Genomic DNA, 19,646 nt, shown 5'->3' with positions numbered 1-19,646 from the left:
CTTTGTCCTGGAACATTCTCTCTTGTCATGTGACCGTACTTGTTCAGAGAATTAATCCCACGAGATACAAGGCAGAACACTGTCCCTGCTGCAGTTTCCCTTGGCGTTCATATTTTCCGGAACAATACAAGAACTAATATAAGAAAAAGAAAATAGCCTTTATCTCTTATGCCTGACAAATAATCAGATTACTCTGGGGATTAGATAAAAATAAATCATTTTTTCTTATAGTTAGTTACTATGATGACCAACGTAATCTCTTGTAAGAAAATTTCAAAATTAAATCAGATATATAGAATTCAGCCTAGGAAACCAGTAAATACAGAAAGGACAATGTGAACTTGAAGACAAAGTTGGCGTTCTTTTGACTAACAATGTCGTAGAGTTAGGTTTACTTTCAGTTATGTCCCTGTGGAACTTGCCATGGGGACCCATTCCGTGTTCCTGATGGGTCTCAGGTCATGATGCTTAAAGATTTGAGGGCGGAGTTGTACTATCTTTCCCTCCACTGTTTTACTTTCCTTAATATCTTTACACACTATGTGATAGCTTTTTCTCCTAACATATCTGGTTTTGTTTATAGGCCATGTTCTCATAGACATTTCGAATACTCACAAGAAACTCAATGACAGTCTCGATGAAAATGTATGTGAACTTTTTTTTTATATTTACATATTTGTTTTATTTTTTAAAATTTATATTGCTTAAAGTCTCGAATCTGGAATTTTTTTATTCTCTTTTGTTAACAGTTCAAAAAATTCCATAAAGAGATTATACATGAGCTGGAGAAGAAGATAGAACTTGACGTAAAATATATGAATGTAAGTAACATGGTTTTCCTCCACCCCCAGCCCCAGGGTGCCTTATCTCAACCTGAGGAGAACTTTCCCACTGTTTATTCAAAAACAGCAAATAGGATTGGAGCTTGCTGTTGATATATACTTGGATGCATAAAACCCACAGTGTCTCTTTGGGCTTAGTGAGCTCATTTTTGCTAACATTTATGATATTTATTAAAAAGCATTAAAAATGTATATATTGCAAGAACTCACACTGCTTCCAGAAAGCATTGTTTTCAGAGAACACACATATATGATAGGGCATCTGTGTCTTTGTTAATGCAACTATTGCTTTCACAAACCAGCCCTTTAGGACATGAGTCATGAATGGGAGAACACTACCTGGGTCCAATTTGCAGAGACCTCTCCTGCATAGTGTCTCTTGACTGTCACTCAGTATTGTCCATTCTAGGAGAGTTTTCTGTAGGTCTCCTTCAGCCTGGCCCTCTGGCCCCAGTACACAGGGCTCTTTCCATCTTCCCTTTCTGCTGTAGAGTACTTTCTTTTGCTACTCAAAGTCTCCTTTTTTCTCACCAAAACCCCCATGTGGCAATAAGCTGTGTGCGTTACCCTGAAATCATCCTTCCTCTGAGGTTCTCACAAGGACTGCTGCCTGCATGTACATGTGCTCTGTGCACTGCTGAGGGAGGCCACGGGACCACGGACAGCTGCTGAGGGTGTTTAATGCCAAGGTGTTTAATCCCAAGCCCTTTACATACTTTGACTTTTATTTCTATCAAAATCACATGATGTAGATACCCTTATTATCCTTACTTTAAAGATTAGAGGGAAAACATGGATTTTAGAGAAATTAATTGCTGAGATTACTCAGGTAATGAGGGATGAAGCTAGAATTCTAACCTTGTCCATTAGGCTGCAGACCATGTGTTCTTCAAAACTCTGCTGTATATGTTGCTAATAACACCAAGGTCCAGGGTTTAATACCTATACTGGCCAGCCACAATAAAAAACAAACAAAAAACCTTGCTATGCGGCACCCAAAATAACCGTAAGCGATTGCACTTCTTCATTCTGCTTCTCGAAATCATAAAACAGCCAGGAACATGTGATTTAATTTTATTTATTCAACAAAGCACTTACTGACCACCCAGTGTCCAAAAGTCTTTGAGGAAGAAGGAATAAAAGGGAAGACAGTTGTCCTCAAAGAGCTGCCTTCTGGTCAAGGTCCCCTCATATAAACAGGAAATTTAAGAACAGACAAAGCTGTGAAGTTAAATTTGAGTGGGGGGAGGGGAGGGCGTGTGAATTGAGGGTGTCAGTGCCCCCGCCAGGGTGGGGCAGTGTGAAGTGTGGGTGTCAGGGCCCTGGGCAGCCACACATAGTGGACATGTGAGCAAAAGTGACTGCATAACAGTTTCTGTGGTGTCGCAGTAAAATAAGCACATTTAACTTACAGGCAACTCTGAAAAGATACCAAACAGAACACCGGAATAAATTAGATTCTTTGGAGAAATCTCAGGCTGAATTGAAGAAGATTAGAAGGAAAAGTCAAGGAGGACGAAATGCACTAAAATATGAACACAAAGAAATTGAGGTGAACTTCTCTGCGTATTTTATTATCCTTTGTTGTTGATCATTTGTACGGTTTAAGGGGAGGCTTGCTTACCTCGGTCAGCCTGTACTTTATCCACTTGCTGTTGTGCTGCTTGTTGAGGTTAGAAATAAATATTTTGACTTAGTAACAGCTGAAGGCTGCAGAGTTTTCTGAACTTAAGAAAAATTAGTCAGTGTCCTCCTAAAAACATTGGCATTTTCTCCTAGTTCAGGGAAGAGAAGGGACTCTCCATAATTAGCATTACTGTCCCCATCTTACAGATGAGGAAAATGAGGCTTAGGTTAAATCATGTGGTTGGCATTGGTGCTTTCCAATAGAACATGATCATTTCCCTGGAGCACAAAGTAATATTTTGTGCAAATGTAAAGCCTTTGACAACTTCTCTCCCCACTTGAGTCAGGGATCTTCACGAGGATATCAACTCAAGACAGGTTACAAGCTTATTTTATCTAATTTGTATCTGCATTTAGTATTTATTCCATAATCAAAATGAACCAAGTGTAAAGGTGGCAGAAGATAAATGTCAGGCAGTGCAGCTATCTGATACCTCATGTCATACTTGTATAATTATTATTTATTTTCCTAGTATGTAGAGACCGTTACTTCTCGCCAGAGTGAAATCCAGAAATTTATTGCAGATGGTTGCAAAGAAGCTCTACTTGAAGAGAAAAGGCGCTTCTGCTTTCTGGTTGACAAACACTGTAGCTTTGCAAATCACATACATTATCATCACTTACAGGTGGGTGCGACGACAAACTGTATTGACTGTATTAATGACTTTATTTCATATTAAATGCCCTTAAGATGCTTAACCTTCCATATATGCCCAATATAAAGCAACAGGCCTATTTTGCCAATGAAAAGATTCCAAAGAAACAGTTTTTGGCCAACCTGAATATGTAAACTCATAGAAATGCAGATGAAATGATCAAATTTCTGCTTATAATATTTAATTAATTTAGTAAGACATCCACATTTAAAATCCTTCATAAAATAATGCTTTATCATAGAGAAATGGCACCTTTTTCCTTTTCTAACTTATGAGTGAGCTTTTCCAGACTCTCTGAGGTATCCTCAGCATCAATGTCTTTACCAGAGTCAGAGGTGAGTCCCAGCGGGCACCAGGTCAAGCCCACCTGAGTGGTTTGAGAAACTCACCTTGGGGATCTGTGTATGGGGGGGTCAGTTCTGCCCCAAGCCACAGACTACCATTCACACACATTGGGATAGCTGGTCATTGTTACTTGCTCCTTCCTTCCAAGGTGTTCATTCATAATCCCTCAATTGAATGGCTTTATCGCCTCCTTCCAACACATGCAGCTGTGGTGTTAGACCCCAGGAATCATTACACAGCATGTGTTAAGTTTCTTTTCCTCTTTGTTTTTTTAAATCATGAATTCTATCAAGCCTATGTAAGCATCCGAAACTAGCACTGATTGAGGTCAAATATTTATTGTTCATAATAAAGTAATTTAGAGAGGGCTTCATAATATGAGAAGCTTTGCAAGAGCTTGAATATATGTCAAGTTTCTTTTTTCAATGGAGAAGAGCCTTGTATGTATGCATATGTTATAGACAGTATTCAATAAAGTTTTTGCAACTTTAAGGAATATTTAATTCTACCTAATCTAAATACCTAAGATCTCAAATTGTTACAGCAAAGGAAAGAATTGCTGTATTGGATGATCACTTTGGTATCTGTACTGGTTTCAACAGTGTCAAGTCAGCTTTAGAAAATTGTTTCCATGGTGAAGGCATCCTGCTGTGGAGGGTCAGAGAGGCTGGAGAGGGGCGGAAGCAACATTAAAGCTCTCTTCCAGTGGCGACACCCCACCATGAGGCAGCTGTCCTATATTTAGAGAGCTCTAGTTGTTGTCAAAATCTTTCTTGGACTTAACCTTCAGTCCCAGTTATGCTTCGTAGAGTGACACAAACCAGAGCTTTCTGTACCAGAAGTTTCTTTAACTATCTGAAAACCGCTTTTGTCATATCTCTTGTCCCAGCTAAAGTATCTCAGTCCTTTCAGTGGCTCTTAGATGAAGCAGGCCCAAGCAATTGGTCCATGGTGTAGCATTGCCCCAGTGTGTCAGGGGAACAGTTGGGGACAGGGGTGGTTTGGGAGAAGGGCTTTGCCCTCTCCTAGGATTTACATCAGCACCTCAGCCACTCCTGATAAACATGGAGTCTGAGTAAAAACAGTGTGATTGCCATGCAAATAGCTTCAGGAAAGCCCCCCCTACTTCCGTTTTCCAACCAGACTGCAGCCCTGGAAAAGGGGGTTCACTGAAAGACTTCAGGGAACCTCTGGGAGTCCAGTTACCGGAAGCAGAGCCAGGCTTTGTGGGAGCAGGAGGGCTGCCTCTGCTTCTAGGGCTGCAGGATCTCATCTCTGTTCTGCAGCCCAGCTGCTCTGCAAAGCCTCCATTGGCCTGTGGAGGGGGCTTTCCTCAGCTCTGTCTTCCACACTCCACCCCTGTCCCACAGATGGACTTCCCAGGGACAGAATCTGATTCAGTTGTCTAACGCATGAATCAGTTCCTCTCAGGTCAAGGACGTCTCCTATGTTGAAGGTGCTGCTTTTAGAAGGAGTGGAAGGAAGAAAGCAGTTACTGGCATTTCTGGGGCTACCCAGAAAAGAGTGGGGATTCATATAGATTGCTCAACCCTTCTCTTTTAGTTTCTGAACTTATTCTTATAAGTTCATCATTTAATAATTCTCATTTAATATCCCCATATTAGTCTTAAGCTCTACTCACACTAAGAGCGTGAATAAATTCCATTAGAGCTGGAACCTATGTTCTCAGCAAATAAGACACAGCAGATGCTCATAGATGCTCCAACTACTCACTGAATTTAACTTGGAACTGCCACACTTCTGGTGGTAAGCCAGTAATAAGTTATCAGTGATATTATTTGGTGTAATTTTTCTCAGTTCTTCAAATAATGCACATTTGTCTTAGTTTTGTTTCTTTTGGATTTGTAGTCTGCAGAATTACTAAATTCCAAACTGCCTAGGTGGCAGGAAACCTGCAGTGATGCCACCAAAGTACCAGAGAAAATCATGAATATGATAGAAGAAATAAAGACCTCAATCTCTACCCCAATATCTGGAACACCACAGCCCTCACCCATGATCGAGAGAAGAAACATGGTAGGAACCAGTTATGTCTTCCAGGTTTCAATTATATGTTTACAATATGATTTGGGCCATATTTGCTCAAAGAACCAAGGTGCTTCTGTTGTTGGAAACCATGAGTTCCCCTTTATTTATTTATTTATTTTTTTGGTGGCTGGCCGGTATGGAGATCCAAACCCTTGACCTTGGTGTTATTAGCACCATAATCTCTCAAGTGAGCTAACTGGCCAGCCCGAGTTCAAGTTCTCCTTTATCCCCTTCCCTTCGGGTTTGGAATTAGCTGTGAAAATATCTTATACTATGTTTAGCACTGCTATCTTTGTTTTGGAAATTTTATTGTTACTGGATTTTGTTATTTTTGGGTGGCTGGGTGGTACAGGGATCAGAACCCTGGACCTTGGTGTTATCAGCACTGTGCTCTAACCAACTGAGCTAACCGGCCAGCCCCCTATTGTTACTGTTTTTAATTTTAATGATTCCACTTTTATAAGTTTATTCCCAGTGAAGATGTCTTAGCGAATAAATGAGAAAAACTCCGATGCCATTCATCACAATATAAGGCACTTCAGAGAAAAATAGTCACCAAAATACTCAAGGTAATGATTTAGGCACTGGAGTTTACTGTTTTTTGAACCTGGGCTTTATTACCTTTCATAAACATGTGGAGATTTGGATCCAGCAGCTAGTTTGAACACATGGATCTACCCTACCTGTCCATATAAAGCCCTCTGAAATGACAGCAAAGACATTAAAAACCAGCTGTTTAGGGCCGAGCCCGTGGTGCACTTGGTAGCATGCTGCGCTGGCAGCGCGGTGACGCTCCCGCCGCGGGTTCGGATCCTATATAGGACTGACCGGTGCACTCACTGGCTGAGTGCCGGTCACAAAAAAACGACAAAAAAAAAAAAAAACAGCTGTTTACCTGCAGAATAGATCTATAATACTTGGGAAAATAAGAGAAGGTGTCGTCGATGAACCAGAAACACTGAAGGAATCTCTGTAAGAGAGAAAGGCAGTATCAGTGAATGGAGAATCAAAATAGAAGGAAACCTCAGCCCCAAGCATGTTCAGGGCTAGACTGCTGCAGAGGGTGGATCCATTCCTGGGAGCAGTGAGCTCAGAGCTGATGGGCACAAGAAGTGGGAGAGAACCTGGGACATCTCTGTGTAGTTGGTTGGGGGGCTCATCAGTCCTTTCCCCTTGTCTCACTTGTGCTGAACGATAAGCAGCAAGGACTTTCATCTACTAGGCAAACAGCGTGTTCAGACTGAAGAGGTAGGCACACTCCTGGAAGTGCATCTTGCCTCTTCCCCACCATGGGTGGTCTGTTGTCATGAGAACAGGCAAAGTACAGACTATCATATACAATAAGAAGAATAGGGATGGACTGTCATAGAATATAAAGATGGACAGCCAAGAATCACTGAACAGGTGAGGAAGACCAACATCATAAAAAGAGGCACTGAGATAAAAAACTCAAATGACTGGTATTGGAGGCAACAAAGTCAATAGGCAGAAGAGAAATCTTCAGAAAGAGATGAAAGGGTGCAGTCTTATAACATCAAGGTCAAAGGTTCAAATCCCCATACTAGCCAGCTGCCAAAAAACAAAAACTGAAAAAAAAAAAAAAAGACAACGATGAAAAGTATTACATCCACAAAGAAAAATCAACTAGAGAGCTTAGAAATTAAAAAGTAGATTATTATTTACAGTTAAAATGATATGTTTGGGATTTGCTTCAAGTGTGGTACTCTTGAAATAATTCAAAATGGGGCATTGCCCAACAACTAAGAGAATTTGGGGAAGAAGGTGGAATTTAAAGTAATACAGAACAACCCTGTGAATCTGTATAATTCCATTGCTGTGTTATACTAATATTAGACTAATATAGAACTTTTCACAGGTTGGGAAAGATTATGACACCCTTTCTAAATATTCACTAAAGATGCCCCCAGCTCCTTCAGCCAAAGCATATACCAGTCCTTTGATTGATATGTTTAATAACCCAACGACAGTTGCACAGAATTCAGAAAAGATGAATAATTCAACAGGTAAGAGATTTCATTCGATTTCTTTTAAGATATCTTTTTAAATTTTAAAAATAATTTGTAAAATAAATATTTTGGATAAATGTATTATGAGGTAGAGGTAAAAAAAAAAAAAGTTATGGTAGGTACGTATGTTCAGCACTGGCTTTGAGGAGCTTACACCTTAGAACAAAATAAAGGTTTAGACCTTAAGACATTTTGAGAAGTGACATATTTCTTTGACACGTACTAATTCTATATACTGATTGATGTTTATATAGAGTAAACATACTATTGAGAGGTGTTATATTTAAAAATAAATGGGATAGAATGCATATAGCTTCGTACTGTGTTCCATATTTTGGTGGCAATTGTAATACTTATTTTTTAATAAAACAAACTATAAAAGTTTGTATGACAAAATTATCATTAATCTTGCCAATAGGCTTAATTTGAATTCTAATCAGCATTTTTATCATCTCTAACAGAGCACCCTATGCTTTCTGAAGATTTAAGTTCTAACTGTTTAAATTTCTTCTCTGTTGACTATTATTTCAACTAATCGGGGCTGGTTATCGTTTGCAGACATTTCGGGCTGCTTCACTGGGTAGGCCCCACTCTTCCTACACAGTCTCTGGCACCCAGGACCCTGGATACCTGTGTTGTGGTGCCTGACCCTACTGTGTGGGGTTTCTCATAGGCTCCTTTGATCTGAATGTGGTAGCAATCAAGTTGTGTGCTAGAGATATCCCCCAGATTATAGTGTTTGAAGCTGTTGGGCAAAAGGTAAAAGATTTGTAGAATGATTACTAGTATTGCTTAGCAGGGGAAGATGATAGTCTGTAGTCAGTTGCCTTCTTGAAGGAAGTACTGTGAATTATATAAAATATAAAGTTAGGGCTGGCCAGTTAGCTCACTTGGTTAGAGCATGGTGCTGGTACCAAAGTCAAGATTTCAGATCTCTTTACTGGCCAGCCACCAAAAAATAAATTAATTAACAAACAAACAAATAAATAGTTAAAATATATAATATTGTGTGCATGCCAATCATTCAAATGATTCTGGTTCTTCTTGGTAAAAGCTAAGCGAAAATTCCTGGTGGGTTCAATACTACCAAGGTAATTAGTGGCATGTTAGGGAGATAGCAAAGTTTATATTGTAATTATCAAGAATTTGCAAGAATAAAGCAGAAGGACGTCTTGTATTGCTTTAAATTAAATATGCTAGATGTAGTACTAGCCTAGCAAAATTTGAGTGGAAAAAAAATACGTGAAGAGTTTCGTTTTTCTGGAGTGGTAATTATCAGCCTGTGTTTGAACTGAGACATGAATTGTGCAGCACAGTGCTTACACGTGCAGGCTGTGGGACAAGGCTGCTCCCCTCTGGCTCCTGGCTCTACATCTGCTAGCTGTGTGATCCTGGGCCAGTCAGAGAACTCTGTTGGGCTCAGTTCCCTCAGTATGGATAGTAACAGTGCCTTCCTTGGAAGGAGACTGGGTGAGCTAGTGGCTAAAGCATTGAGATCGCTGACTGGCAGTTAGTGAGGGCTCTATAAACGGAACTCCACTTCATGCTTACCATGCTCAGGGATGAGAAGTTAGTTGAGCAGGCAGGGTGGCCAGAACATCTGCATTTCCAATATTCTCCTTTTCTTTCAATTTGGTTTGAACTGTTGCCTCAGCCTGCCTTTGTGAATCAAATTGATGTGTCGGAGTAGTTTGCCTCTCTAAAGAGAGCCATCCTGGTTAATATCAGAGTGCAGATAAGTAAAGCTGGCCCTCAGCCACCGTGGTCCTCCTCTGCACGGTGAAAGCCCTCAGGCCATGGGCTGTCTCCATTTCCTCAAAGGCCCTGTCCCATCCGAGCAATGATAAAGGCATGGAAATATGACACGATTGGAGTTGGTGCAGAAGGATCATGGTGGCAAGATGGGAATGGATGGTTTTCTGGGGTTTGCTCGTTTGAACTTGCCTGCTGATTATCATTCTTTGAAAAGCCATTATGGCTACACTTACTTTAACAGATACTTCAGAAGATCCCAGTTTGCAGAGATCAGTTTCGGTTGCAACTGGACTGAACATGATGAAAAAGCAGAAAGTGAAGACTATTTTCCCACATACTGCTGGCACCAACAAGACCTTACTTAGCTTTGCACAGGGAGACGTCATCACACTGCTCATCCCTGAGGAGAAGGACGGCTGGCTTTATGGAGAGCATGACACTTCCAAAACGTAAGTTGTCACGTGGTGCCAGCCGCACAACATTCCAAACAGCCCTTCACTTCAAGAGTGGCTATTTGTCTGTTTAAGCTGCAGATTGTCTTTGTAGACATATTAGAATTTTAGCAAAGTTTATTGTTTAGTTCTAGTTTAGTTAAGTGGAGTTATTTGATCCTAGGCTATTTTCTGCATGTCTCTGCATATATAAATAAATTTGGTGCATGAATAAATTATTAGATCATATGAAGTCATCTTTGAAAGTAGGTTTAAATATTCTTTTGTTTTTTTAAAAAAATGACTTTTGATTTCTCAAGGTTAATCTGCGTATCAGATATACTTAAGATTTAACATATAGGGGCTGGCCAGTTAGCTCAGTTGGCTGGAACACAGTGTTATAACACCAAGGTCATAGGTTCGGATCCCCTTCCCAACCAGCTGCTAAAAAAAAGGAAAAAAAAGATTTACCACATAGTTTAAATGCTATCCTCATGAGTATGTGCACATAACTGAGTTAAGTCAGTTTTCTATGTAGATTATTCAGGTGTATAAAATAAAACCAATGTGAAAAAAATGGGAATCCAAGTAAAATTAATGTTATGTACAAAATACACAGTGCTGTGTATGTGTGAGGTACATATTTATTTCTAAAAGCCTTAATTTCATTGTCCACATGTGGGCCTTTATGGTGAAAATGGACCCATCTGCCCCTGAGCTATCATCAGGATATTCTTTAGTGTATGTAGTGTTCACTTGGCTATTGCTAATACCACCAAAAGCTCTTCTTTTCTCACTCTTCACCTATAGGAGGGGTTGGTTTCCATCATCGTATACAAAGTTGCTGGAAGAAAATGCAAACGAAACAGTGACTACGCCCATGCCAAGGTAGTATATGAATGTGGCACAGGCCTCCCAGCCACAGAAAACTCACCTTTGACTTGGTGTTTTCAGGCATAGCAGAATTATAACCCAGATATGTAGCAAACCCCAACAGTGAAAGCTTAGTTCCTGTGGAATAGTAAGAAATGGAAATTGCTCCTCTAGTTGTTCCTGTTGTGATTTCTGTTGTCTACAGGCTTTACTGACCATCTGCTGTGAAGAGAGGTGACCCAGACCACCTACTTTTCACCCTGTTCTCCTGCCAACCCTCTGAAACCACCCTCACTGTCTCCCACCACCTAACAGTCACTGAATCCAAGGCACATGTTTTCCATCTTTATCTTACTTAGCAGACCTTAATGCTGTTGAACACTTTTTCCGAAATGTTCTCCTGCCTTGGTTTCTTGACCTTGTGCTCTCTTTGTTTTCCTTCTACCTCACCACCCATCCTTTTTCAGTCTTTTCTGAAGGCCCCAATTCTGCCCATCGATTAAACATTGATGTTCCTCAGGGATCCATCCTTTGTCCTTTTCCCTTGTCCTTACAGGGCCATCCTGTCATCTCCCATGGCTTGAACTATACAGATGGGCTTCAGTTAGCACCTCTGTGCTGATAACCCCCAAATCTGTATTCCAGTCCAGATTATAATAAGTTATCGCTTAGAGACTATCTGAAGTGCTTTACACTGATTAGCTCATTTAATTCTCCCAATGACCCTATGAGATAGGTCCCCACTTTAAAAGTGAGAAAACTGAGGCACAAAAAGTTGTCATAACTTGCTCAAAGACCTACAGCTAGAAGTGGCAGAGCCACGACTAGCACCCAGGAAGATCTCTTTTGGGCCTAGACTTGAATATTTGTATGTGTATTAGGTAGTTGTAGTTGGCTCCAGGGGCCCTTAGGAAATGACATATTCAAATTGAACTGGTCATCTTTGCCCTGAACTGCCTCATCCACAGTGTTCCCTGTCCTAGAGAAGCCCCATAACCCTACCAGCTGTCCAGGCAGACCCTGGAGCACCACACTTAATGCTCCCAGGTCCTCCCATTATATTTGCTCAGCGTTTCATGTCACCATCTACATATCTTCATTCCTAGCAGAACAGCCAAAATGCCACTGGGCCATGAAATAAAAACTAAGTGTTATTTTTAGGATGTTAAAATTCTGAGTTTTAAAAATTTTTCTAAGTGCTCAGTGCTTGCCAAGGTTTTTGCTATAGTCTTTACTTTCTTATTGATATCCTGAGATTAAATTAACCAAGAGCCAGCTCCCAGTTAAACCAGTTTCCTCTCCTTTTCTTTTGTCATGTCTTTTTTTTAAAAAAAACCTCATGCTATGACATTGTCATGTCTTTTGAAGAACTTCTTTTGAATGTACATTTATAAACCAGTAAAAATGTTACGGTATTTCATATAGATAGATATGTATAGTGTGTGTGTGTCTGTGTGTGTGTGTGTGTGTGTGTGTGTGTGTTTTATCCCTTCCTCCCTCACTCTTTTCGATTAGTAATCTATTGTTATCATAGTCCTTGGACATTGGGGATGTTTGGGATTCCAATGGCAGGACCTTATCTAACTTGTATTCTGTAATTTTTGGTTTTGAGCCCCACACCAATGAGAAGCATCAGCACTGTGAACTTATCTGAGAAGAGTAGTGTCGTCATCCCCCCGCCCGATTACTTGGAATGTCTGTCCGTGGGAGCAGCTGCAGAAAAGAGAGTAGAAGTTGCCAAAAATACTTCTACCTTTAAAGCACCAGTGTCCAAACCAGAAACCTCGTCTCTGGTGAGTAAGGCCGCAGCAGAATGTCCTGTGTACTAGCCTCACATCCCACAGTCTCTGGAGGCATGGGCCACTATTCTACATTAACCACCTTGCTCTGCCCCAGTAGGAAGGTGGTGTCCCTGGTGGGGGTGGGGTAGGGGGCTGTTTTAGTCTGTTTCTATTGCTTATAACAAAATACATGGAACTGGGAACTTTATAAAGAAAATAAAATTTATTGCCTATAGTTTTGGAGGCTGGGAAGTCCAAAGGCCAGGGAACACATCTAGTGAGGGCCTTGATGGTGGTGACAATGACAGCAGAGTATCACATTGTGAAAATGGCAGAGCAGAGAGAGCAGAGAGTAACCTCCTCATTCACTCTCTTGTTAAAGCCCTCCACACCACACCCACGGCCACCATTATTAATCCATTCATTATGGCATGGTCTATAATCTAATCAACTCTTTAAGGCCCCACTTTTCAATTGCTATAATAGGATTTCCCACCCTCCACAGTTACAGTGGGTATTAAGTTTTGGGGGAACATTCAACCCAAGGCAGGGGCATTTTGTCCTTCATTCCTCTAGATTCTCTTCATCACACAACCTTTCACCTCCTTAACTTCAGTCCTTCTTTTATTTTTACTTTATCTTGTCAAGGACAGTTTGCAAACAGTAAGTCTACAGTTTGCTGAGTTTTATTAGGTTTTTAATCACTCCTTGCCTTTAGTCATGGCTGCAGTCTTTTAGTCATTTAATCATCTTTTTCTGCATTTTTCTCCATTTTCATATTGTTTTCTGAAGGGAGGCTTAAGGTTGAAAGTGGTAACTTCATCTTTCTTGAGAAAGTGTTTACTTTGTGCCAGGAGCTGTGTGAACACTGTATGTACATTCTCTTTAATCCTAAACAACCCCATAAGAAAGAAAGTAGAGGACATGGGGCCTGAGAGTCACTTCAGCTGTTCCTTGGACAGCTATCCGTGGACAGTCAGTCCCCTGAGCACCAGGCACTGGTATGTCCTGGCTCCTGTGGAACTTATGTCCTACCAATAGGAAGCAGGCAGTAAATATAAACACACACAGCAATGATAAAAGCCATGCAGAGATTTAAAACAAGCTGAGGTGATAGTGGGATGGGGTGACAACTTGGATGGATGTCACAAGTTGTGTTCTGTCCAGAGCATATGGGGCAGCACATGACAGTGTCTACAGCACTGGACTTCTCTGAGGAGGTGACATCTAAATAGAGTCCTGATGATAAGAAGGAGTCAGCCATGCAGGTGTCAAAGGGAGGTGTTTATCAGACAGACGGAACAGAAAGTTTAAACACCCTTAGGAGAGCGCATGCCTGGCACGCTGGAGTAACAGAAAGCTAGGTGATAATTGCAGGATGACATACAGTCCAGAGCACAGGTGCAGGAGCTGGCCTGGCCAGGATGGGACACACATCCACTGTGGTCAGCAAGAAGTCCAAGGCATGGCAGAGGTGCAGCCCAGTGGGCAGGCATGGGTGTTCCTGTGGGACAGCTTTCTCAGTAGTGAAGGAAGGTCATCTGTTGCTGAGGGTGGGCAGAGTGGCGGTGAACAAATTTGGAAAAAGAAGCTGTAACACAGGTGTTCTGAAGAGTGTGATCATGAGCATGCTACAGAAGAGTAGCAGGAACATGGGGTGACACCAGGCACCCTTTCCAAATTTTTGGTCATGATTGAAAATGAAACCAGTCAATATGGATGTTTCCCCAGTGACCTTCAGCTGCTAAGGTTCAGAAAAGAAGAGGACAGTTGGGTGTTAACCAAGGTGGTGGTGCTGGCAGAGGAGGAGGAATTCAGGTATTTGTGAGAGTGAGGTTGTGGTGTCCCAGACCATGGAAGCCACGCTGGGTAAGATGGCCAGTGAAGATATGAATGGAATGAAGGACTTGGGGACATCCCCTCCAGGTTGCATAGTCGCCAGCGTGGAGAGGATTGGAAGGAGGCCAGGAGGTGAGGGTCAGACTGTGGAAACCAGGGATTGGACTCTGGAGATTGCATAGCTGAGAATATGCCCGAGGCTGCAGAGTGGCCAGGCAGCAGAGCCAGGGGAGCCAGAGCCTGCCCAGCCTGTAAGGTCACCACATTCCTTGCTGAGCCATCACCTAGGACACAGTTGGTGGTCCACGTGCAGCAGATAGAATTAAGTTCATGCCACTTTGGCTGCTAGTTTCCTAGTTTTTTTTCAGTCATTGTGGTCCTTTCTGTAGATATAACATAAGCCATCTCCCTGCTTCCAAGCTGGGGATGGCTTCACAGTTCTGCCCCCAGCAGAAACTGGTTACTAGTGGCCTGTGTTCTGTTGTGAATAGTGCACAGTTGGAGTCTCTCAATTATGTGATATGGATACTCTTCTAAAAATGTTCCCTGGGCTTTAGCATGAGCCTTAAGGAGTTTTGGAACATAGGCCTGTCTCAGAGGCTATAATAGCATGTGTTTGTCCAGGAAATGCAAGCTTTTGAAATCACATTCAAAATGACTTTGGCTTCTCTTCTTAGATAAGCACATTGCACAATATATTGTTTGTACTTTTATCATTCCATATTACTCCAAATATTATTTTCAAAAAAATGACACATCTGTTGAAAAGAGAGCTTTTCCATTCTGTCAGCATGACAGTTGATGTCAAAACTGGAGAAAACTACTTGGAAGTGTAAAGAGTGAAATGCTGTTTTATTAAAGGCCCAAATACATTTTAAAATGATATTCAAACTATTTGGAAAGATGATCTTAAGGCATTTCTAAAAACATAAAAGTTCCTTTTGCTGAGAAAAATCTTTTACAATTGCCTGTCACAAAACTTAGGATATAGGCATACAAGCTACATTGTTTAGTGTGACCTCAGAGTCTACAGTGCTTTTCCTATTTTTGTTTGATTTTCAACTTTTTCTTATGGAAAAATTCAAACATACATAAAAGTAGAAAGAATAATGACCCCCATTCCAGCTTTAACAATTATCAATTCATCTACCAGTCTTGTTTTATCCCTACCCCACCCACTCCCAGTTCAATTGGAAGCTAATGCCAGACCTCACATCATTTTATCTGTAAATATCTAAATGACAAGTCTTGTTTTTTTAAATCCAAGTCACCAACACGCGTATTTATTGAAAGCCAACACGGGCAAATAGGAAATTGAGGGGGAAAAGGCCTGAACATTAGTCTTGAGGTTGGGTGGGGTCTGACATCTCCAGGCCAGGTCCATCTCTGACTAGCTCCTGGTCAACCCCAGGGAGCTGGAAGACTGTCAGTGGAACCCACAAGAGCGATGAGGATAACAGCCATGTCTGGGCCCCAGCAGGCATTACCACAGTACTGATATCAGATCTTTATAAATTGACGAGAATTCCTGAACATCATCAAATAGTCATGTTTTCAATTTCTGATTATCTCATTTAAAAATTATTTATAGTATATTTGTTTGAATCTGGATCCAAGTCAGTTCCATACATTTTGAATGGTCAATAAGTCTCGTGAGTCTTTTTCTATCTACAGGTCTCCTTTCTGTCTCTTTTTCCTTGCAGTCTGTTTGTAGAACAACCAGGTTGTTTGTCCTGGAGGGTGTCCCCAGTCTGGATTATGCTGATTACATCCTCATTGGGTCCTTTACTGCTTTCCCCTCTTTCCTTTATTTCCAGTAAATTGGTAGTTAGATCTCAAGCCTTGATGAGAGCCTGTGTTGTTGTGTTGCTTGCTTGCCTGCTCCATTTTGCTAGAGCATTTCATGGGTGGTGATGGCTACATCCACTTGGAGGCACATACACCTGGTTGTCTCTCTTTTTGTGATATTAGCAATAGTTGATGATCACCTAGCTCCACTGCTTTATTAAGGTTGTATAATGCCTTTTAAGGTAAAAGAATCTTGCCCAAAAATCATAGTCAGCACTGGAATTATAAATGAAAACACTGACACTTGGGCCAACACAGGATAGTCACCAATTTTAGAAAATTAAAACATGTTTTTATTTTCAGTATTTTTACCATGTGGAGAAAGCCTGATGAAATCGTTGATACAGTAGTTCTTACTACACAGAATTGGATAGATTAAAAAATATTGACATAATCAATAATGATAAATCATTTCTTATTCAGCATCTTGTAGTTTAAATGGGACCTAGCTTTATTTGTAAACCTCTTCACTGGCTGAATCATAACAGACTGTCACTGTCAGGAGGCTGAGTTGAGAAGGCTGAGACCTTCTCATGAGCCAAGAGCTGCAAATGGTGCCCACTTTTTACTCCTTCCCAGTTCCTTGAGCAGCAGAGCTTTACACACACAACTTTCTCCGGGGGCCCTGACTTAGAGAGCTGGGCCGCAGCTGGCTCATGTGGAAGCCCCTGACCCCAGGTGTGGGAGGCTCAGCTCATTCTCTCAGCTCAGGCCCTGCAGGCTTCAGGCTGTCCCCTCCATAAGAGGAACTCCCAGTTGGGCTTGGCCTCTGGCTGCCTCGAGGCAGATCTGCATACCCCATAGCCCCCTCCGCACCCCACACCCGCAGACCATCTGCACTGTCTCAAGTCCCCTGTTTCTGTCTTGAAGACTAGAAGACTTTTCAGTCTTTCACTTTAGCAGCTTTTAATCTTTGGTTTCATACAAGGACATTTAAAAGCCCCAAATACCTAATGGAAATGCCCTCTCTTCGTGGGCTCAGTTGACATCAGTTTTGCAAGTATTAGAATAATGAATGTTGATTAACTCTTAATGATGATTGAAACTGTCCATAAAAAGGCATGTTTAGCATTTTAAACAGGTATGGAGTTGATAGCACAGCAAGGGTCACATTTATAACTGATGGCAGCAGACTACTGCGACCAACCAGGCTTCTTTCGTAAATACAGGCAAACGGCACATGAAAGTACACTGTGGGAGGGATCTCTGTGGATCCAGAGGACCCTTCTCATTAGCATTCCTCCCTTCAGCACTGACCACATTGTTATGGTCCAGACCTGTGCTAGGCCCTCATGACACAAATAGGAACAAGACCAGCCTAGGAGTGGGGTCCGGTGAGTGATGCATTAGGACGTGAAGCAAGTGCATGGGGTGAAGAGGGTGACAGGAAGAGCGGAAAGGGCTGGGTCTCTTGGGAACCATCAGGAGACTTCCTGAAGGAAGCTCTGAGCCAAGTTCTGCAGGATGAGCTTCGGCAAGAATACAAGGTCTGGACGCTGTGGTGGCTGGGCATGGCTCAATGGTTGGGGTCCAGAGCAGCAGCCAGAGAAGCGCTGGTATAGACAAGCCAGGACTGAAGCTTGCCAAGCCAGGAAATCTGGGCTGCACTTAGTCCTGGTTCCATCTTCCCGGGTAGGATCTTCATGCAGCCTTGAGGCTGTGAAGTTGTTCCCATTCAGTGGGGATAGGAAGGGGTGACAAGTTAGTACAGAAGTAAAATTGACAGAGCTAGTGACTAATTAGTGTAACCTACATGGGACAAACCACTATTCTGTCTTAACTCAGGGAGCAGGTCTGGTTTACTTATTTTTATATACTTAAGAGCCATTTTTCAATAATTTGTGTAATTGTGAGCTCCAGATCTTTAACATGCCAACATTAAAATGAGGAAAAACATTCTTATCTGAAATTAAGTTAAACATTTAAGTACTAGAAAAAAAATGCAGTTCTTTTGGAAGTTCTGAATATTAAATAATCAGGTGTGATTATATACATTAAAGAGAGGTAGTTAGTTCAGGTTTTTTACAGCATAAGTTGTCTTTCATTTGAAGTATTTATATGTTTTATGATTGAATACTATATTAAATATGGGGAAAAAGGGCTTTCTGGTGCAAATTTTGTCTAAAATTCTACAAAATAAATTGATAAATTATCCCACTTTTGAGACAGATTAAAGATGAACTCTTGAATGAACATTTTTCAGTCAATCCAATGCAACTTTAAGAAAACAAATGTAAGTGTTAATATATTTTCACCTCAAATGTTACCATCTGTTAGATGCATTAAACATATACTGACATGAGGTTTCCTTTTAAAATTGACCTGGCAGTCACAGCTGCACATTTTGGTTAAAGAGCAAAGTCCAAATAAGGTCAGAGTCCCTTTGTAAAAACTAAAATATCTGATCATTACACGCTTATTTAAAATAATATTGTTTTTGCTTGTAAAAACAACCCACGTATTTTGGTAGAAATTTTGGAAAACACAGAAAACTATTAAAAAGTAAGTTTTAATTATAATTTCACTTCCAAAATAACTACTGTTAGCATTTTATTATATTACCTTTGAGATAGACATAGATAAATATAGATAGATAGATAGATATTTTAACCTACCACCTACACACACAGTGTGATCACGGCATTTTCTCACGTCACGTTAAAAGCATTTCTGAGGGACTGGCTGGTTAGCTCACTTGGTTAGAGCATGGTGTTGATAACACCAAGGTCCAGGGTTTGGATCCCCACACCGGCCCCCACCAAAAAAAAGGCATTTCTGACAGCTGCTGTCTGGGTTCTAATGGAGCTGCCTCCTGCAGTGGGAGTGGTGCTGCCAGAGATGTTCGTGCATGCCCTTCTCGTTCTCGTGGTGCTTCCTGAGGAGCGACCTAGTGCTCTGATGTCCCAGGAGGTAAACGGACTGTGGGGCTTTGTGAAATGGAGAAAAGGGGAGAGCACAGAAAAAAGACAGCAGGTTTCTAAGGTCCCACAGCAGACTGAGAAATACAGTTCAAAAATCTCAACTAGCAGTTTATCAATGTCTACATCAGAATATTCTTTACTGATAGGACACATGCCATTGTCATCTGTGTGTGTTACTAATAAATTGTTGTGTTGGTTTTCTGGTCCAGAGGATAATGGAAAATACCAATTAATACAAGTTTGCCGTGACTGTGAGCCCCTTCTAAGAGCAGCAGGCGCCCCTAGTTGCAGGCCCTGCAGGCGCCTTGGTTTCAAAAAAGAGTGACTCAGCAGTTTGCTTTTCCCTGTTTGGGCTTTGTCATCCCCATTTTGAGAATAAAGGGTTGAACTAGGTCAGAGGTAGTGAACTGGGAGACAAGTCCAGCCCTAGATGAGGACTGGAATGAGCTGTTGATGGTGAAGACAAGTGTCAGACAACAGAGCTGCCTCTTGCAAGTTTCTGGCTTTAGAAAGGAGGGGATGTTCTGCTCAGCAGAAATCCCAGCAGGGCAGGCATCAGGCCTCTCCCATGGCTCTGCCATGGCTTCTGCAGT

The 19,646-nt window shown here is 41.4% G+C and overlaps 1 protein-coding gene across 1 annotated transcript in view; it reads left to right on the top strand.

Annotated features, from left to right (window-relative positions):
- The window catches only part of BAIAP2L1 (BAR/IMD domain containing adaptor protein 2 like 1), an 85,884-nt gene that overhangs the window by 61,804 nt on the left and 4,434 nt on the right, over positions 1-19,646 (top strand). Inside the window, exons 4-12 of the mRNA XM_063091179.1 lie at positions 584-645; positions 750-821; positions 2,257-2,394; positions 3,002-3,154; positions 5,399-5,566; positions 7,455-7,602; positions 9,575-9,809; positions 10,602-10,679; positions 12,277-12,457. Coding sequence (XP_062947249.1) covers positions 584-645; positions 750-821; positions 2,257-2,394; positions 3,002-3,154; positions 5,399-5,566; positions 7,455-7,602; positions 9,575-9,809; positions 10,602-10,679; positions 12,277-12,457 — 1,235 coding nt within the window. The remainder of the gene's footprint in view (positions 1-583; positions 646-749; positions 822-2,256; positions 2,395-3,001; positions 3,155-5,398; positions 5,567-7,454; positions 7,603-9,574; positions 9,810-10,601; positions 10,680-12,276; positions 12,458-19,646) is intronic.

This window comes from Cynocephalus volans, chromosome 3 (genome assembly GCF_027409185.1).
Source record: "Cynocephalus volans isolate mCynVol1 chromosome 3, mCynVol1.pri, whole genome shotgun sequence".
Taxonomy (NCBI): domain Eukaryota; kingdom Metazoa; phylum Chordata; class Mammalia; order Dermoptera; family Cynocephalidae; genus Cynocephalus; species Cynocephalus volans.
The sequence above is the reverse complement of the archived record's forward strand: the minus strand, read 5'-3'. Positions and strand labels throughout refer to the sequence as shown.